The sequence below is a fragment of the Leucopleurus acutus genome (assembly GCF_964270905.1).
Source record: "Leucopleurus acutus genome assembly, chromosome: 5".
Lineage (NCBI taxonomy): Eukaryota > Metazoa > Chordata > Mammalia > Artiodactyla > Delphinidae > Leucopleurus > Leucopleurus acutus.
In genome coordinates, this window is record NC_139147.1 from 94099710 (window position 1) to 94118737 (window position 19028).

Here is a 19028-nt window from a genome sequence, read left to right on the forward strand (position 1 = left end):
AGTCTCCTGGTTAATGACTTTATCATTAGAAGACAGAATGTGTTCTATTTTCTGAGATGAAGGAAAATACATTCCTTTATATCCCCCAATTAGACTGTTTAGTTGATTAAAAATACACGAATAAAAGAATGAAAGAAAGGGGTTGAAAAAGCACATAAATATAATTCAATCTGCCTGTAGGACTAATATGGGGAAAAAATTTAACTTGGATAGATAAGAATTTTAGAATTAGAATCATTACACTGCATCTGATAAACTGACCCTTAACTCACTCTAAAACCTGCAGACTTAAGGAAGAAATCAGGGGATTATAAATTCATTGTATTAAATAATCCACTTATCTCCTTCTTCAACAAAATGCTGATTTCTTTGCTGGAAAAATCTACTTAAATTTCAAAAAGAACTCATAATTATTTTGTAAATCTTGAAGAAATATACATAGATATAAGAAGTTCCTAAAATTCTTCACCTAAGCATTTATTTGCATGGAAATAAACTAAATTTTCATTGTGACTTGGATCTGAAGTCATAAAAAATCATCACATTTCTTAATATTAGGCCTTCTCCTAAAAGCATTCAATTAATAGTATTAAGTCAACAACCAGTCTCATCAAAAAAATGTGATTAAGTTCACTTTAAGCTATTTACTTTAATCACTTAATTAAATTAATTTAAAGTTTTTGTAATTAAATCAAAGTTTGGTTTTAAACATTCAGTGAAGTCACACAAAACAGCAGTGTTATTATACTGTATTAAGGACAACTTTACCTCTAGGCAGTCATTGAAGAGGAAGAGGGTTACTTGTTCTCCTCTGTCACAGGGGTGCTCACCTAGAGAAATTGTTTCAACTCGCTGAACTAAGCTTCGGTGAGAAGATAAAAGATTAGCCTGAATAGATTGAAAATGTTAATAAAAAAGATTACTTTATAGCAAATAATTTGTAAAAGTTATAATTTAAAAGAAAGTTGTGTTGAGATTCTGTTTATATTATAACTGCAGAATCTAAATACAGTTGAGCCTTTAACAACACAGGTTTGAACTGTGTTGGTCCACTTATACACAGTGTTTTTTCAATAAATAAGTACTACACGATCCATGATTGGTTGAATCCATGAATACAGAACCACAGAAACAAAGGGCCAACTATAAAGTTACATGCAGATTTTCTACTGCACTGGTGGGGCTGATGCCCTTAACACCCAGTTGTTCAAGGGTCAACCGTTAACAAGAAAAAGAAAATAAGTTGACAATCATCAAAAATGAATACCTACTGGACATCCATCTACTTCATAAACAACATCGAAAATTTGCTTTTGAGCTTCTGTCTTTCTCTTATCCTCATTAATATGGCTGAAAAATTAATAAGGTTACTTTTAGAACAAGACTATAAAAACTGTATATACATACATCTCGTGTCACAAACAAAAATCCTTCCATGTGAGTCTATCTTAATTTTGATACCTGTATCAGTTAAAATATTCCCTAAAAGTATCCCACTACATTAAAAAAAATTTCATACAACCCTTCAGAGAAGTATATTTTGCTTTAGTCCTTACAATATTGTGTCTTTTTAAAAAATTATACTCACTATACTCACTCACTTCCTAAAATACGTTACAATGGTATAAACTTCAGGTTCTCATAATCTAAGTGTAAGTTCAGGTAAGGTTTTATGCAAATCATTCCTAAGTCATATGCTAATCATTTCACTGAAATAAAAATTAAGACTAACGGACAAGATGGAATAAGGAGGAAAAAAATATACTCTGCCTGAAACAACTAAAAAAATAAAAACAATCAAAATATAACCAAACAGGGTTCTCAAGTCACTGGAAGTCAATTCCTGTGAGACAGGAAACAATGCAAGGCCAATTATATCCTGTATACAAAAGATACACTTTACATACAAAGACATAAATAGACTGAAAGTAAAATGATGAAAAAGAGCACAATATATTCTCCTCAAGTGTACATGGAACATTCTCCAGGTTAAGCCATAAAATAGGCCTCAAAAAGTTTGAAAGGACTGAAATAATACAAAGTATATTTTCCATAAACAATGAAGTAAAATCAGAAATTGATAACAAAAGGAAATTTTGAAAATTCACAAATATGTGGGAATTAGCCAAAACACTCCTACACAACCAATGGGTCAAGAAGTAATCACAAGGGAAATTAGAAAATACTTTCAGATAAACAAAAACACAAAATTTATGGAATATGACTAAAGCAATGCTTAAAGGGAAATTTATAGCTATAAAAGTGTACAATTAGGGGCTTCCCTGGTGGCGCAGTGGTTGAGAATCTGCCTGCCAATGCAGGTGACATGGGTTTGAGCCCTGGTCCAGGAAGTTCCCACATGCCACGGAGCAACTAAGCCTGTGTGCCACAGCTTCTGAGCCTGCGCTCTAGAGCCCACATGCCACGACTACTGAAGCCTGCACGTCTAAAGCCTGTGCTCCACAACAGGAGAAGCCACCACAATGAGAAGCCCGCACACCGCAATGAAGAGTAGCCCCTGCTCACCGCAACTAGAGAAAGCCCCCGCACAGCAAAGAAGACAACAATGAAGACCCAGTGCAGCCAAAAATAAATAAATTTAAAGAAGTGAAAAAAAAAGTGTACAATTAAAAAAATGATCTCAGGGCTTCCCTGGTGGCGCAGTGGTTGAGAGTCCGCCTGCCAATGCAGGGGACACGGGTTCGTGCCCTGGTCCGGGAAGATCCCACATGCCGCGGAGCAGCTGGGCCTGTGAGCCATGGCCGCTGAGCCTGTGCATCCAGAGCCTGTGCTCCACAACGGGAGAGGCCGCAACAGTGAGAGGCCCGCGTACAGCAAAAAAAAAAAAAAAAGAAAAAAAAAAAGATCTCAAATCAGTTTCCTAGCCTTCTACTGTAAGACACTGGGGAGGAAAAAAGAGCAAGCTAAATCTAAAGCAAGCAGGAAAAAAGAAATCATAAAGATCAGAGTGAAAATGAATGAAATAGAGAATAGAAAAAAATCAACAAACCTAAAAGCTTTTATCTTTTATGAAAATACGTTAACACTCACTGCTTAATTCGTAGTTTGTAGAAAGGATCAAGTTAAATAACGTGTGAGTACGTTAAACCACAAAGTGTTGAAAAACACTATTATCCTGATCCCAAAATAACAAAGCAAAAGCGTGAAGGCTGGCTGATTAACATATAATATACAAACATAAGCAAAAGCCAAAATATGCATAATGCTTTCAGCAGCAACAGAAGCTGGTATTCATTAATTTGAGCATTATGCTACTGCTGGATCCTTTCACTAGAGATAGTAATCTTTCTCTCTAGGAGCTCCTTTGCAAGTATTTTTAAGAAACGCTATTTCACGTAGAAGCACCTCATGGAATCTCAGAAATCATTTAAATCTACTGAATATGTTTATTATGTAAAGCTCAAAGAAGTGAAATGCCCTCGCCCTTCATGAAGCAAAACAATTAACAGCAACAGAGTTTTCAATTTTGATCATATTAGTCAGGAAAAAATCATTTCTGATCAATGCTATGTCTTCAAGTTAAACCTACAGTAAACAGCTTAAGTTTAACAATCAAGTTCCCTAGTAAATTTCTTTGCGTTTATACTTCTAATACATCTCCAACAAACTGTATCAATTTAATTCCATAGAATTCAAAGTAAGAAACAAAAAGTCAAAGCTAATGTGAAAAAAGTATTATAAACTTCTTCTTTACATCATGGTCAAATTCCCAATTTCGATTTGGGTAGTTTATAAGAATATGAAGACAAAAACAAGCTAAGACTGGAGGTATATGAAGAAAATGTCTACTAGTGTATTTTTTACAATTTTCACATTTCTAAACCATTGTTACTCTCTGCATAATAGTTCAATACCTTCAGAAATATGTTTTAAATTAATTATTGTATGCTTAACAATACTTCTAACATTTTAATGTGTGACTACACTACTATAAAATAATTTAGATACTATTACAGAATTATGCTACTGATATTTTTCTCACCATTTATGATTCTAGTTGTTCTACCAATTCCATTTTAAATCTAAGGAGCAATAAAAAATTGAAATAATGTACTTACGTCATTACTTCCTTTAGTGATCCAATAGCTTTTTCTAGAGTGCTTTTGTCAGGATTTTCTTCAGCTGTATGCTTCTTAAGATCTGTAATGATAAAATGTTTTCTCTATGATTAAAAAAAATTCATTGGTTCTCCAAATATGACTTAAAAATGCTGTCCACTTTGATAGATACAGGTTGATTAATTTTTTAAAAATAATATCTAACTTTTACTTGTTTTATGCAGGCTTCCCTGGTGGTGCAGTGGTTGAGAGTCCGCCTGCCGATGCAGGGGACATGGGTTCGTGCCCCGGTCCAGGAAGATACCACATGCTGCGGAGCGGCTGAGCCCTGTGAGCCATGGCCACTGAGCCTGCATGTCCGGAGCCTGTGCTCCGCAATGGGAGAGGCCACAACAGTGTGAGGCCCGCGTATCGCAAAAAAAAAAAAAAAATGTTTTATGCAATGTTCCCTTTTAAGAGCTCTCTTCTTAAATATATTAAAGTTTCCATGTTTTTTCATTGACTAAATTTCCAGAATATGTAACAGATTTTCTTACACTATTTCAATTCCCTTCTAGTAAAGCTTGAGGACTCCTAGATTCTTCAAACTCTCTCCATAGTGCTGAAGGAAAACACATGATTCTCAATTAGCTAAGAAATCATTATATATGCCATATTTCATAGTGGGGTCCATGGCTCCATCACAGAAAGCAGTTGGTGTCCTCAAGAGATGGTTTTGTTTAGTTTGTAGGTTCATGAGATGCTTACACTTTGACTCTTCTTATCCAAGTTGCTTATAATGTTCCATCTAACTGTTTGTTCCCCAATACCAGGCCCACCTAATCTTTTAAGTGGAATGATAGAAGAAAGACTTAGAAATCAAGTTCATTTTAGTCATGACAACATTTGATGGGATTCCTATAAGTACTTAAGGAAACAATAATGAAGATAAATTTAAAAAATACCCTGCTTTGTAAAGTTAAAAGTTCATGTGTTCATATATTCTTCTTATAATCTGTAAAACAGGATAGCTTTGAAAGACTGGGGAAATCATCTTATATGTTAGTAATAAACTACATTAGATAACCTCAAAGAGAATAAAAATGATCAATTTTTGTAGTTACAACCATAACTCATAGTTTAACCAATATACTTTAAAGACAATAGATTAAACAGTCACAAACTTAGCCTCCTTATCTGCTACACACACTATTGTAGTTAAGGTTTGGGGACCAAAATACTTTATTATACTTATTCCTATTTGTAATTTAATTTTCATACTTAAATTTAAAAAATATAAAAATTGGGCTTCCCTGGTGGCGCAGTGGTTGAGAGTCCACCTGCCAATGCAGGGGACATGGGTTCGTGCCCCGGTCCGGGAGGATCCCACATGCCGCGGAGCAGCTGGGCCCGTGAGCCATGGCCGCTGAGCCTGTGCGTCCGGAGCCTGTGCTCCGCAACTGGAGAGGCCACAAGAGTGAGGGGCCCGCGTACCGCAAAAAAAATAATAATAATTAAAAAAAATAAAAATAATAAAAAAAAACTGACTGTCCTAAAACTATTCACTACTTTAGTCAGGTAATATAAAAGCATATAAATATGCCTTTCTTTTCATGCAGGCATAATTTATTCATATTTATTCATAAAAATTAACTCTGCTATAAAAATCCCTTTCAGTTATATCTGTAGTTTAAGTTTTAGAATAAACGGATGTATGTTTCAAGAGTGTTCTGCAGAATGTAAGAAAAAAAGCATAAAATGAAGCATAAAGAACTTTTACTAAGATTCAGAAAAAGACTAAACCACTTGAGACACATTAATCATCTCTGATCTTGTAATTTTGTGGGTGAATTTCGTGTGGATGTAAACTGATCGTGAAATTAGTGATGCACCATGAAATATAAGAAGACTTTTAGTAGACAGACAAAAAGTACAATACTAGTCAATATAATTGACATTACAACAAATAAAGCATTTTAGGCCAGAGTGAATTTTTGTAGCACCAGTGATTATTCAGATTATCCATAAAGATATTTCCTATGTAAAAGATATAAGCTTTAAAGTTGAAACCTAAGAGGATTTTGAAAATGAGAAATTTTTCAAAATTTTTAGAACAAAACAATTCCATAGAAACATCCAAGATCAGCCAAGTACCATTTAAAAGTAATGCAACACTGGGTAACCTCTGTACTGGTCGGATGAGAAGTTCAACAAGGCTTTGCCGCCCACATTCTGGTTTAGCTTGGTTTATCTGAAAGGAATTAATTTATTCAATAATTATTTAAAAGGTTTTCTGCAAAGATTAGACATTACATTTACTAGATTACACTTTTATCATTTGTGCCCTGATAAGAACTAACAGCAGTAGGGTGGCAGTTGTTCTCTGGCAGATTACTGTGGCTAAATAATTCCCCAAGGCCTGAAGTGGCCTCCTGGCAAGCCAAGCATTAACACCTTAAACAGAGAGTGAGTTCTCTAAGCACTCTTATACATTTCATTTGAGTTTCTCTTACATCTACACCATTCAAAAGAAAAAAAAACAAATTTAAAATATTAATTATGCTGATACCATTTGGATAAACAAAGTAAGGCACTGGTAAGAAAAAAAAATCATTAAAAGCAAAACAAAACTCATTGGAAAATTTTTAGAGGTGTTTGAGAACTAAAACATGAATAAATTAAAAAAGAAAACAAAACCACAGACAACATTCATATTCATTCAGCTGCCTCTTGGATCCTGCTTGTAGCATGTCAAAACTTGTGAAGCCAAACATCACTGCCACTCTCAGGTAAAGCTAAAGTTAACAGATAACATTAAGGTGTTCTTACATGGATACATTTTTACTAAAAGTATAATTTTAATGAACTCATTAGATTTTTATTTGAAAGAAATGCACATTACCTTCAGAAAAGCATGAAATCTTGGTTTCTGTTTTTCACATTTAATAATTGTTTCCTTGCTCATTTCAAAGAAGTTCACAAATGGAGGGTATGTTTTTACCAAATCTTTTGACTAGCAACAATTAAAAAAAACAACACATTAATTGGTAATGGATGTTACCCTTAGTCAATGAAACTTAAAGTTGAATAATCAATAGTCAAAATCTGACATACTGGACCCAAAATAAAAGTTTAAAATAAGTTTCTTCTCAAGTTAAATACAGGAATTTATTTTATAAACTTTTCACTAACTACTGTGTTAACTGCTAAACAAAATGCATCAATTGGTACCCAGAGCCTAAAGCCTGAAAAGCAAACAAAGACTCAAAAAGAAAAAGAAGTATAGGAAAGCTTATAGCATTGATATAAACATGACAAAGTTTTAAAACTTCTATAAGTTCAGAATATAGTAATTACAGTTGATCTATACAGAATCCAAGAACAAGCTATTATCTACTGAAGGATCCAAACCACCATTAAAAGACCAACTGTACTGGGTAATTTTTAGGTAAAATGAAAACAAAAAAAAAGGAAAATGTCTTGACTAATTGAGACTAACAGGTATCAAAAAGATATGGGACAATAATTTGCACATTTGGAATTCTCAACCAACCAGAAAAAAAACATCTAAGGGATATAGGGTAAAGATCAAAGTTAGGAGACCTCGGAAAACAAAAGTAAATGGGCAAGAATCCAAGGCAGTGAAACTTACAAATCATATCCAAAGAGACTGAAAGAAATTTATAAATCCTATTCACAGCATCTCATCCAAAATTAATATACTTTATTTGATAAACTATGTTGTTCTTATCTTAGAGAAGAAACAGTTCATTAGAAACTTTTATGCAGACACAAAGACAGTAAAAACTGCTATCAATTAAGGAAAGAAATGACTAAAACTTGATTACTGAAAATTCCAAAAAAATCATTAATCTGTGGCTATTTATAAGAGGCAAATAACATATATATAGTAAAATGTTTGTAGCACAATACAACAATTAGTGTTCCTAATGATGACCTTGAGCTATCAAGAAAGTGTTAAGACTGTATAGAGAAGGCATGTTTCAGAAGAGAAGAACACTTGCAATATATTTTACAAACACAACTATGTCAAAGTGTTTAGAAAGCTCTCACATTTAAACAGGTAACTTTCATTCCCTGTCAGTCCTTGTTGAGATGATACTTTAATCTGAAAACTTAAAAAGGAAATAAAATACTTACATATTTAAGAAAGATATCACCAATACTTTTGCTCTCATCCCAATTAACAATAAGGTCTTCAAGATCATCCTGAAAAAACACAAAATGGGACAAGGAGATTGATTTTGACAATCTCTTTAACATCTTTTTATATTTAAGATATTCATTTGAAAGATGCACTTTACAATGTATCTTAATTTGATGTGTATAACAATTAATAACATTCTTTCTCCTCAACAAGAAATTAACTTTTTGACTATGAGGAAAATATCCTTTGAAAAATAATTAAGAAAATATAAAGAATGTCAAGTCAATAAGATTTAAGTCTAGGGACTTCCCTGGGTGGCGCAGTGGTTAAAAATCCACCTGCCAATGCAGGGGACAAGGGTTCGAGTCCTGGTCCGGTAAGATCCCACATGCTGTGGAGCAACTAAGCCCGTGAGCCACAACTACTGAGCCCACGCACCACAATTACTGAAGCCCACGCACCTAGGGCCCATGCTCCGCAACAAGAGAAGTCACTGCAATGAGAAGCCTGCACACCGCAACGAAGAGTAGCCCCCACTTGCCGCAACTAGGAAAAAGCCCGTGCACGGCAGCAAAGACCCAACGCAGGCAAAAACAAATAAATAAATTTATTTAAAAAAAAAAGGAAGACTACGTCTAACTTCCCAGTATGATGTGGTAGTTCAGTATCTTTTCTAATTATTAACTATAAAGCTGATGGTGTGATTAATTATAGAATTAATTAATTATAGAAAACTACTTTCGATCTTGCTGCTGAAACATCAGCCATTAGAAACTGTAATCTATAAAGGGGTCAGCAAACTTTACTTAAAGGGCCAGAAGGTAAGTATTTTAAGGCTTGCAGGCTACATGGTTTCTGTCACACGTCCTCAGCTCTGTCCTTGTAGAGTGGAAGGAGCCATAGATAATACATAAATGACTGTGTGTGGCTGTGTATCAATAAAACTTCCCTTACCAAAACAAGCAAAACTTTACCAAAATCCTAAATTGGCTGGATTCGGTCCACTGACTACAGTTTGCTAATCCCTGGCCTATAAAATTTCTCAATCATCATCCTAAAATACTATATATTTTCAAAAATTTAGAAGACACCCTAAAAGCTTTCTAGGATAATAAAACAAAACACAAATCAGATGATAAAATGAAATACCAAGAAATGACATGCCCTAATTGAAATCCTAAAAGTGACTTTAAAGTAGAAATTAATCAATAAACTTATACAAGAGCTTTTCAAAGTGTTATATGCAGACCCACCCAAAACACACTTTTTTAGTGGGATCCACGAGATTAAACTATTTTTACTACACTACTAAGGAATTATTTGACTTTTTTATTCTAATTCTCTCATAAGAGTTTTCTAGAGGCTATATATATGATGTGTGATACCGCAACAGAATGAATTAAGAAGTAGGCAGGAGAAATAGTATTCTATTAAGCCAGACAGAAAAAAAAACATAAATCAACATCGCTCCTCACTATTTGTTTTGGAAATCAGTTATTTTTTAAAAAGAACACGTTATTTATCTATCATATAATGAGTCATTATTACTTTAAATTTATTAATGTATGTTTTAAAAATTGGATATCCACACAAAAAAAGATGAACTTAAACCCTCACCTCAGCCAAAAATGAACTCAAGATAGGTTCTAGACCTAATTGTAAGAGCTAAAACAATACAACCTCTAGAAGAAAATATAGGAGAAAATCTTCAAAACCTTGGGTTAGGAAAAAATTTCTTAGATATGACACCAAAAGCACATTACATTTTCAAAAATGGATAAATAGGACTTCATCAAAATTAAAAATTTTGGTACTTCAAAAGACACCACTAAATAAATGAAATGACAAGCAATGACAGGGTGGGAGGAAATTTCTGCAAAACACATAGCTGATAAAGGACTTGTATCTATAGTTTACAGAGAACTCTTACAACTCAGTAAGACAACAAACAACCCAACCAAAAAATGGGCACCAGATCTAAACACACATTTCACAAAGGTAATATATGAATGGTTAACAAGCACATGAAAAGATGCTCAACATCATTAATCATTAGGGAAATGTAAATCAAAATCACTTCACATCCCAGAATGGCTATAAAAGAAAAAGGATAAGTATTGGCAAGAATGTGTAGAAATCTGAACTCTTATAGATTACTGGTGAGAATATAAAATGATGTAAAAACCTGGCAGTTTCTCAAAAATTTTAAATATAAGTCTACCAATATGACCTAACAATTCTACTACTCCTAAGTATCTACGGAAGAGAATGAAAGCATGCCCAAACGAAGATTTGCACATAATGTTCGTATCAGCATTATTCATAACAGCCAAAAACTGAAAACAAGCTAAATTTCCATCAGTTGGTGAATGGATAAAGAAATGTAGGATAGCCGTATAATAGACTATTATCTGGCCACACAAAGGAACAAACTACTAACGTACTAAATCATAGATGAAATTCAAAAATATGCTAAGTGAAAGAACCCAGACATAAGACACCACATATTATATATTCACATTTATATGAAGTTTCTAGAAAAGGCAAATTCATAAGAAAGTAGATTAGTGGTTGCCTGGACCAGGGCCTAGGAATGGGGTTTACTACAAATGGGTATGAAGGATCTTAATGGGGAAGGTGAAATGCTCTAAAATGGATTTATGGTGGTGGTTGCATGACGTGGTAAAGTTATTAAAATCATTGAATCATATATTTTAAAAAGGTTGAATTTAAAGATGTAAAATGTACCTCAATAAAGCTGTTAAAAAAACTGATGCATCTTTAAAAATACTATTAGATTTTTGTTTTAATTTCAAAAACAGTTAATACCAATAGATAAAACCCATATAGGGCTTCCCTGGTGGCGCAGTGGATGAGAGTCTGCCTGCTGATGCAGGGGACACGGGTTCGTGCCCCGGTCCGGGAAGATCCCACATGCTGCGGAGCGGCTGGGCCCGTAAGCCATGGCTGCTGAGCCTGTGCGTCCAGAGCCTGTGCTCCGCAACGGGAGAGGCCACAACAGTGAGAGGCCCGTGTACCGCCAAAAAAACCCAAAAATAACAAAACCATATAACATAAGTTCCTCAGTCATTTTTAAGAATGAAAAGGGACCCTGAGACCAAATAATTTAAGAACCACTACCCTATATTCTGCAGATTCAGAAAAGCCAAAAGGGAAAAAATTTACTTCCAATAGCAAAAAGGCGAACTCAAGCAAGAATAATTTAACAGCTCACAGTGTCAAGAACAAAGATTTAACTGTTTAAAACTGCACTTGAAAGAAACAAAAGAAAAAGATTACAAATAAGACTAATCTTGGAACAATATAATGTAGTGAATTCTGGCACTGACTAGTTAGTTTTAAATACTGGTTCTAGAGCCTGTTAGTTTTGTGCTGTTAAGCAAGTTACTTAACCTTAAAGTGCCTCAATTTTCTATTATGAAAAATGAGGATAGTAATGACTCCTATCTCATAAAGGATTAAATTAGTTAATACTTGATTAGCACTTAGAAGAAACCCTAACCCTAACCCTATAGTAGTGCTCAATAAGCTATTATTAACTATATTTTCCTATGTATTTAATATAAATAAGGGAGATATTTGGAAAACTGTGATGCAAAAAAAAAACAAAAAACAACCTTATAGCACTGCCAATATAATCTAGTGGTACATTTTTAAAGTGTAAAAAATTACAGGATGGCTGCATATACTTATATAAGAATATTGTTACCAGAGAGCAAAATAATCTCTAGGGGATCCGAAAAATAGTCTACTGTTTCTGGTTAACCTTTAAATCCTCATGCTTGTTGATTAAATAAAGATCTCTGCCCTAATCAACTGTTAGCTCAGGGACTAAGTAAAGAAACTAAGGCTTAGAGACATTAATTTGTCCCAAATCACACAGTTGTGAACGAGTATTCATACTCAGGCTTGTCTGACTCCTGATTCTATGTCATTCTACTTGACCTATACCACAGTTCTCCCCACCAGAAACGGGGAGTCAGGTGGGCAGGCGAGCCCCAAACAGCATTATTCATAGTGCCACCATTTCTTACAATGTTTCTGTAGGAATATGCTTGATTCAGTTTCGGACAGACCCTGGGACATGTCTCCTCCTTGTCCATTACACAATTCTCCATCGGATGCTCCCAAAGTTACCTCCTGGCCATAAGAAAGGAGAACTCTATAGTTCTAAGACATAGAGCATAGCTCCCAAAGTGTATTGCAAAAGTAGAGGAAGTTGTAAGCAGATGGGATTAAGAAAGCTAAGCTCCTTCCTTCTCTTCTTCCTCGCTAAGATTTCTTCTGTCCTGTTACCATCTATTTTTATACAAGATACGTTTCTCTTTTGCTTAGCTCACAATACTCCAAATTAGCAGATTTCCCAGTATACACCTGTTCCTGAAACAAGTACAAGGTACCTTAGGACTTATACTAAATTAACAAATAACAAAGCACAAACACAGAAAAAAAACATTCTCCCTCCAACCCTTTCCCTTCTCTTTTGTTTCATCATAGTTCCATACAAAAGCAGGCATTTGCAGAAGGACCAATGGTGATTAGCCCTGAAAAGGAAAAATTCACACTTAGGAAAAGAGGTGTTCATAACAATCTCAAAAATTCTCAACTTAATCTAAATATTAGCATGCTAAAAGTTGGAGGCAAATTAAGAATAAGGCTAAAGGTATCCACATGATATCTAGGATGACAAAATACACTAAGTTCCAGTCCTAATTTGGACATTTAAAAGTAGCATGACCAATGTTCAGCAAATATTTACTGATAGAAATCTAAATGCCAGACAGTGGTTGTAAACACAGTGGGTAAAAAATGATTTTAGTCCTTCACAAAACATCTAAACATTAGTTTACTTGCCTTCTGAATTTAGTTTATTGGTAATATGAATTGCTATTGTTATTTATTGAATGCTCAGTGTTAGGCACTATGCTTAGTGACTTATAAAAATGTAAAAACTGAGAATAAAAATTTCACAACCACCCATGATTCAGATACTACTATCCCCATTTTACAGATAAGAAAACTGAAGCAATTAAAGTTACCTTACTTCAAACCCAAATCTACTTTATTCCACAGGCCATATCTGAAATCACTATGCAATGCTATAAAATAGATACCAGTGCTTCTCAGGAATACCATACCAATAAGATGATATGAAAAACTGTACAAGCTTAAGCCACATTTACACGGTTTATTCATTTACATATTAAAAGAATAAATCTACAGCATGATAATCAAGAAGCAATACAGCATTAGTAATAGTCAGGACATGGAAAGAAACTAAGTGTCCATAAATGAATTAATGGATAAAGAAAATGTGGTATATACAATGAAATATTATTCAGCCATGAAAAGAAGGTTATCCTGCAATCTGTGACAACATGGATGGACCTTGAGGGCATTATGCTACGTGAGATAAGTCAGAGAAAACAAATACTATATGATCTCACTTACATGTGGAATATTTAAAAAAAAAAACCTCATAGATACAGAGAACAGATTGGTAGTTGCCAGAGGCACGGGGAGGAGTGGGTGAAATGCGTAAAGGTGGTCAAAAGGTCCAAACTTCCAGTTATAAGAAAAATAAGTCCTTAGGCTGTAATGTAGAGCATGGTGACTATAGTTAACAATACTGTTTTGTATATCTGAAAGTTGCTAAGGGAGTAGATCTTAAAAGTTCTCATCACAAAGGAAAAAAAAAAAACAACTATGTGTGGTGGCAGATGTTAACTAAACTTATTGTGTTGACCATTTTGCAATATATATATCAATCCATTATGTTGTACACCTAAAACTAATACAATGCTATATGTCAATTTTATCTCATTAGAAGGGGGGGCAAGACAACATTAGGGTTTAGGAGAACAGACTGAGACAAAAAAGGGTTCAAATTCAGTGTCCAGCATTTATTATATGACTGACTTTAGAAGAATTATTTAATCTCTGTATGTAGCAGTTTCACATCTGTAAAAGTAGACAATTATAATATCAACTTCTTGGTAATGTTCAATAGATGTGACAATACTTGATAAATGGTGGGCTACATTCAAAAGAAGAAAAAAATGTTATGCATAAAAAAAAACAGAAAGAAAATACAACAAAATTTTAGGAGTATTTGGGTTATGGGATTATAGGTTTTTTCTACTCCTTTTTCCTTTTCTCCTTTATTTTACAAATAAATGTTTGACAGCACACATTGCCGTCACTGTAGAAAAAAACATAGGCTTTAAAATTTTAAACGTATGACAAACCTGAAATCAGCTAAAAAACAACTACTAGTTGAAATACTGGTAATCCAAGTTTATAAAAGCTTAAAAAATTATGTTACACATTAGAAAACTAAAGGGTGACCATTATTTTCAAAGCTCCAGTGACTCACTAGTGAATGAAACAAAAAAGCAGACTCACAGATATAGAGAACAAACTAGTGGTTACTGGTGGGAAGATGGAAGCGAGGAGGGCAATTTAAGGGTAGTGTGGAAAAAGAGGGTTATTATGGGATTAGATGAAATTATTTATGTGAAACTTTTGAAAACTGTAAAGCACTATAGAATTTAAAGACTCTTTCATCTAGTAAAAAAGAAAATTTTTTTAAAAAGATCCAGTCAATCAGAGAACATGATTTTCTGAATTGAGATTACGATCCTATACACATAAAAGTATGTAACATTTTATACTGGATGGGAACTTGCACACCCAGACTGGCTAAATGACTAACACAAAGTGATCCACAAATTAGTAGTAAAACACCAAGATGAAAACCTGCTTGCCTTTCCACCTACCTTTATGCCTCTCAGTGTTTCTTATGAAAAAAAAAAAAAACAAAAACCATTCCAAGAAAATTTTACTCTTCAAATATTCAGAATCCTAACTGGAAATAAGGAGAAACTAGCCTGAGATTCTATAGTTTTTTGGTTTTTTTTTTGCGGTATGCGGGCCTCTCACTGTTGTGGCCTCTCCCGTTGTGGAGCACAGGCTCCGGACGTGCAGGCTCAGTGGCCATGGCTCACGGGCCCAGCTGCTCCGCGGCATGCGGGATCCTCCTGGACCAGGGCACAAACCTGTGTACCCTGCATCGGCAGGCGGACTCTCAACCACTGCGCCACCAGGGAAGCCCGATTCTATAGCTTTTTAAGAAAAGACAGACTCTCCTTCAAAATTACTTGTAAATCTAGAAATAAGTGAAATATGGTCAAGAATATTGACCATAAATAAATAAAAATATACAATAATATAAATATATATTATTGTATATTTATATATACAATATAAATATACATTGAATATATTGAATAATATATTCAATATTCAATAATATACATTGAATAAAATATACAATACAAGCATTTGATAAATTGCATTTTTATTAACTTATAAGTCTTTTATATTTTTGTCTACAACGTGCAGTAAAATCAAAAGTAAGTTAATGTATTTGTTTGAAAACATTCTGTAATTCAGATTGATCTTTTTATTGTAATATAGAATAAACATTTAGGGAAAAGTTTTCAATTAGCAATAATAGCACACCTCAGATAAACCTCACTGGGTATGATACTGCCACTGCACAAAGCTGGAAGAGACATTAATATGGGTTGTTTTGAGAGGAAAACTGATAAATTTTGCTCAGGCATCACATAGGTAAACTAAGAGGAAATAATGCTAAACTACTTTTAAGGGTTCAGCTAAACCTGCCCCAAAATTACTTTACTATGAGAGATTGATACCTGGAATTCATGGACCCTTTATCAAGAGAAAATCATTAAAAAGAGGACAGCATTGTCTTACACGGTTTTGGCATTTATCTGACCATAAAGATAGAGAGAAATGAAAGAAATGATCTCGAGTCCCTTCCAACTTCACAGTTTTTCAAATAAACCAAAGTAAAACAAAAACATACAACTTAGGATGAACAACAGCAGGAAAATAAGAAAAATAGTACTAGCAAACATGTCTCTATAGAAAAGACTTCATAAGGTCTAAATTCCTTATTTTCAAATTAATCAAAATCAAAACACAGGCAAACAGCAAATATTAATAAGGCACTGGAGCAAAGGGACAAATGATTCAAAGGAATAAATGAGGGATTAAGCAATTTTAAATACAAAACTTTATTTAGCTAGTCAGAAGCACCTGAAAAATTGTACTAAATATATACAATGAAAAAAGAATTACTACTACACTAACACATACAAATTTACCTTTATCTTAGTGTGCACATCAAAGATATCTGGAATACTACCAAAAATAGTCTTAATCTCTTCTGGTGCAAGGATAGGCCCACCTCGTTGTCCTTCCTCTTCCAAAGGCACTTGAAATAGCTAAAAGGTAAAAAAGATTAGTTTAGGTCGATTGTAGAAAAAGAAAAAAAAATTAAAAATCTAACATACAGACAGTGATAAAGGAGAGCTATGATGTTAATGGAAAAGAAAAAAAAGTTGAAAAAAAATACTTCTCCCTAAATTTGCGACCTTTTCTCATAACATTTTCTAGTCTGTTTTATCCTATTTATTTATTCATCTCTGTGTGTATATACAATCTTGTAATAAAATGTTACATTAGGGCTTCCCTGGTGGCGCAGTGGTTGAGAATCTGCCTGCCAATGCAGGGGACACGGGTTCGAGCCCTGCTCTGGGAAGATCCCACATGCCACGGAGCAACTAGGCCAGTGAGCCGCAACTACTGAGCCTCTGAGTGTCTGGAGCCTGTGCTCCGCAACAAGAGAGGCCGCGATAGTGAGAGGCCCGCGCACCACGATGAAGAGTGGCCCCTGCTTGCCGCAACTAGAGAAAGCCCTTGCACAGAAACGAAGACCCAACACAGCCAAAAATAAATAAATAAATAAATTTAAAAAAATAAAATAAAATGTTACATTAGAATCTAGTAAAAGTTTATCACAGTACTATAAATCATTAAAATTGTTAGTAGGATTCACAGTAATTTCTACTTTTTTTATTCAAGTAAGTAAGGAACAAAGCAATAAGCAGTCATACACTTAATGTAAGTACTAAATGTTTTTAAATGATAGCAAAAAAACTTGGTTTAGGGGGAAAAGACTGGATGTGAAGCTAGAAGACCTGTTTATAACCATGTTGATCTAAGGTGGAGCTGAGGCAGTGATGCTAGCACAGGGGAGCAGCTGCAAATATAGATCATCATTAGCAGAGAGGTGTGACTGCACAGAGACCATAATAAATCAACTGCTTGCAGATTCATATCAAAACCCTGTCAGAAGTGGCAAGTGAAAACAAGCTCAGGAAAAAAAAAAAAAAAAACAAGCTCAGGGCTCCCACTAATTCTGCATTATGGTGAGTTGTATAATTTTTTCATTATATATTACAATGTAATAATAATAGAAATAAAGTGCACAATAATGTAATGCCCTTGAATCATCCCGAAACCATCCCCCGCACCCCCACCATATGTGGAATAATTGTCTTCCAGAAAACCGGCCCCTGGTGCCAAAAAGGTTGGGGACTACTGTATTATATGATTCCATTTTATGACATTTTCAAAAACCACAGAATTATAAAAATGGAGAATAGATCAGTGGTTACCAGGAGGTGGAAGGAGAAAAGGGTGTGACATAAAGGAATAGTACCAGGAGTTTTTTGGGGGATGGAAATATTCTGTATCCTCATTGTAGTGGTGGTTAAACAAATTTTCACGTGTTAAAATTCATGGAAATGTACATCAAAGAAAGAGTCAATTTTACTCTATAATTAATAAAATTTGACTTAAATTTTAAAATGTTCATTGACTATTCAAAGTAAAAATAATAATGTATTATTGTGTTCTTAACATATGTGGAAATAAAATGAATAACAACAGCACAAAGGGCAGGAGGGGATTGAAGGAAGGGGGGGGAAGAAAGTACATTCTAAATAGTAAGAAACTTCATTAAGATTATGAATTGTTCCTATTTTTAAGAACGACTACAATTCTACAACAGTTTATCCCCCCTTAAAAAAATGTGTGTATACACACACACACACACACACACATATATATATATATATACACACACACACACACATATATATATATATTCAGGCTTTCCATTTCTGTAAGTATGGTGAAAGCTACCTGCTGAAAACAAAATACTGAAGAAAAACCTCTTTCTAAATACAGCAATAAGCTGACAAGAAAGTGAGGTACCTTCGGAGGCCAAAATCTAAGTGAAAGTAGAAAGTTGAGTACTAAATCACCTTTTGCCCCAAAGACATTTGCCTAAACTGATGAAAGTTAAGCTTCACCTATAAAAGCCTCAGTGGGAACAGGAGACCAACACAAAACCTAGTTTCCAACATACTAACAACTTTCAGTAAAATTAAGTGTGTTTAACCAATGATCCAGAAATTCCAGGTTTTTGCCCGGAATATGTTCTCAAGGAGCCATGAATAAGAATATTCACAGCAGCACTACTAGTAACAGTAAAAACAAACAGCAACGAAACACTAAAACAAATTTCAATGTCAGCAACGAAACACTAAAACAAATCTCAATGTCTATTAAAAATAAAAGTTAAAGTTGAAATATTCATACAGGAAAATGAATTACTACTACATGCAGTGACACAGATGTGTTTCAAGAACATTTCTATCAAGTGAAAAAAGCAATTCACTAAAAAATATATACTGTTACATTTGATGTTCTACACATATGTGATAGATCTATAAGGAAAATGATAAGCACAAAATTCCAGATTACAGTTATTGCTGAGAGAGGGGAAAGAAATGGAATTGGGAAAAAACACAATAGAGGATGCAAAGATATCTGTAACCATT

General features: G+C 34.2%; 1 protein-coding gene across 11 annotated transcripts in view; it reads right to left on the reverse strand.

The window, feature by feature from the left end:
- The window catches only part of ECT2 (epithelial cell transforming 2), a 63966-nt gene that overhangs the window by 25735 nt on the left and 19203 nt on the right, over positions 1 to 19028 (reverse strand). For all 11 annotated transcript variants that reach the window (XM_082839883.1, XM_082839891.1, XM_082839884.1 and 8 more), the window contains 7 exons: positions 16443 to 16562; positions 8220 to 8288; positions 6961 to 7071; positions 6213 to 6309; positions 4080 to 4161; positions 1272 to 1350; positions 769 to 888 (listed from right to left, as the gene is read on the reverse strand). In XM_082839883.1, coding sequence (XP_082696009.1) covers positions 769 to 888; positions 1272 to 1350; positions 4080 to 4161; positions 6213 to 6309; positions 6961 to 7071; positions 8220 to 8288; positions 16443 to 16562 — 678 coding nt within the window. The remainder of the gene's footprint in view (positions 1 to 768; positions 889 to 1271; positions 1351 to 4079; positions 4162 to 6212; positions 6310 to 6960; positions 7072 to 8219; positions 8289 to 16442; positions 16563 to 19028) is intronic.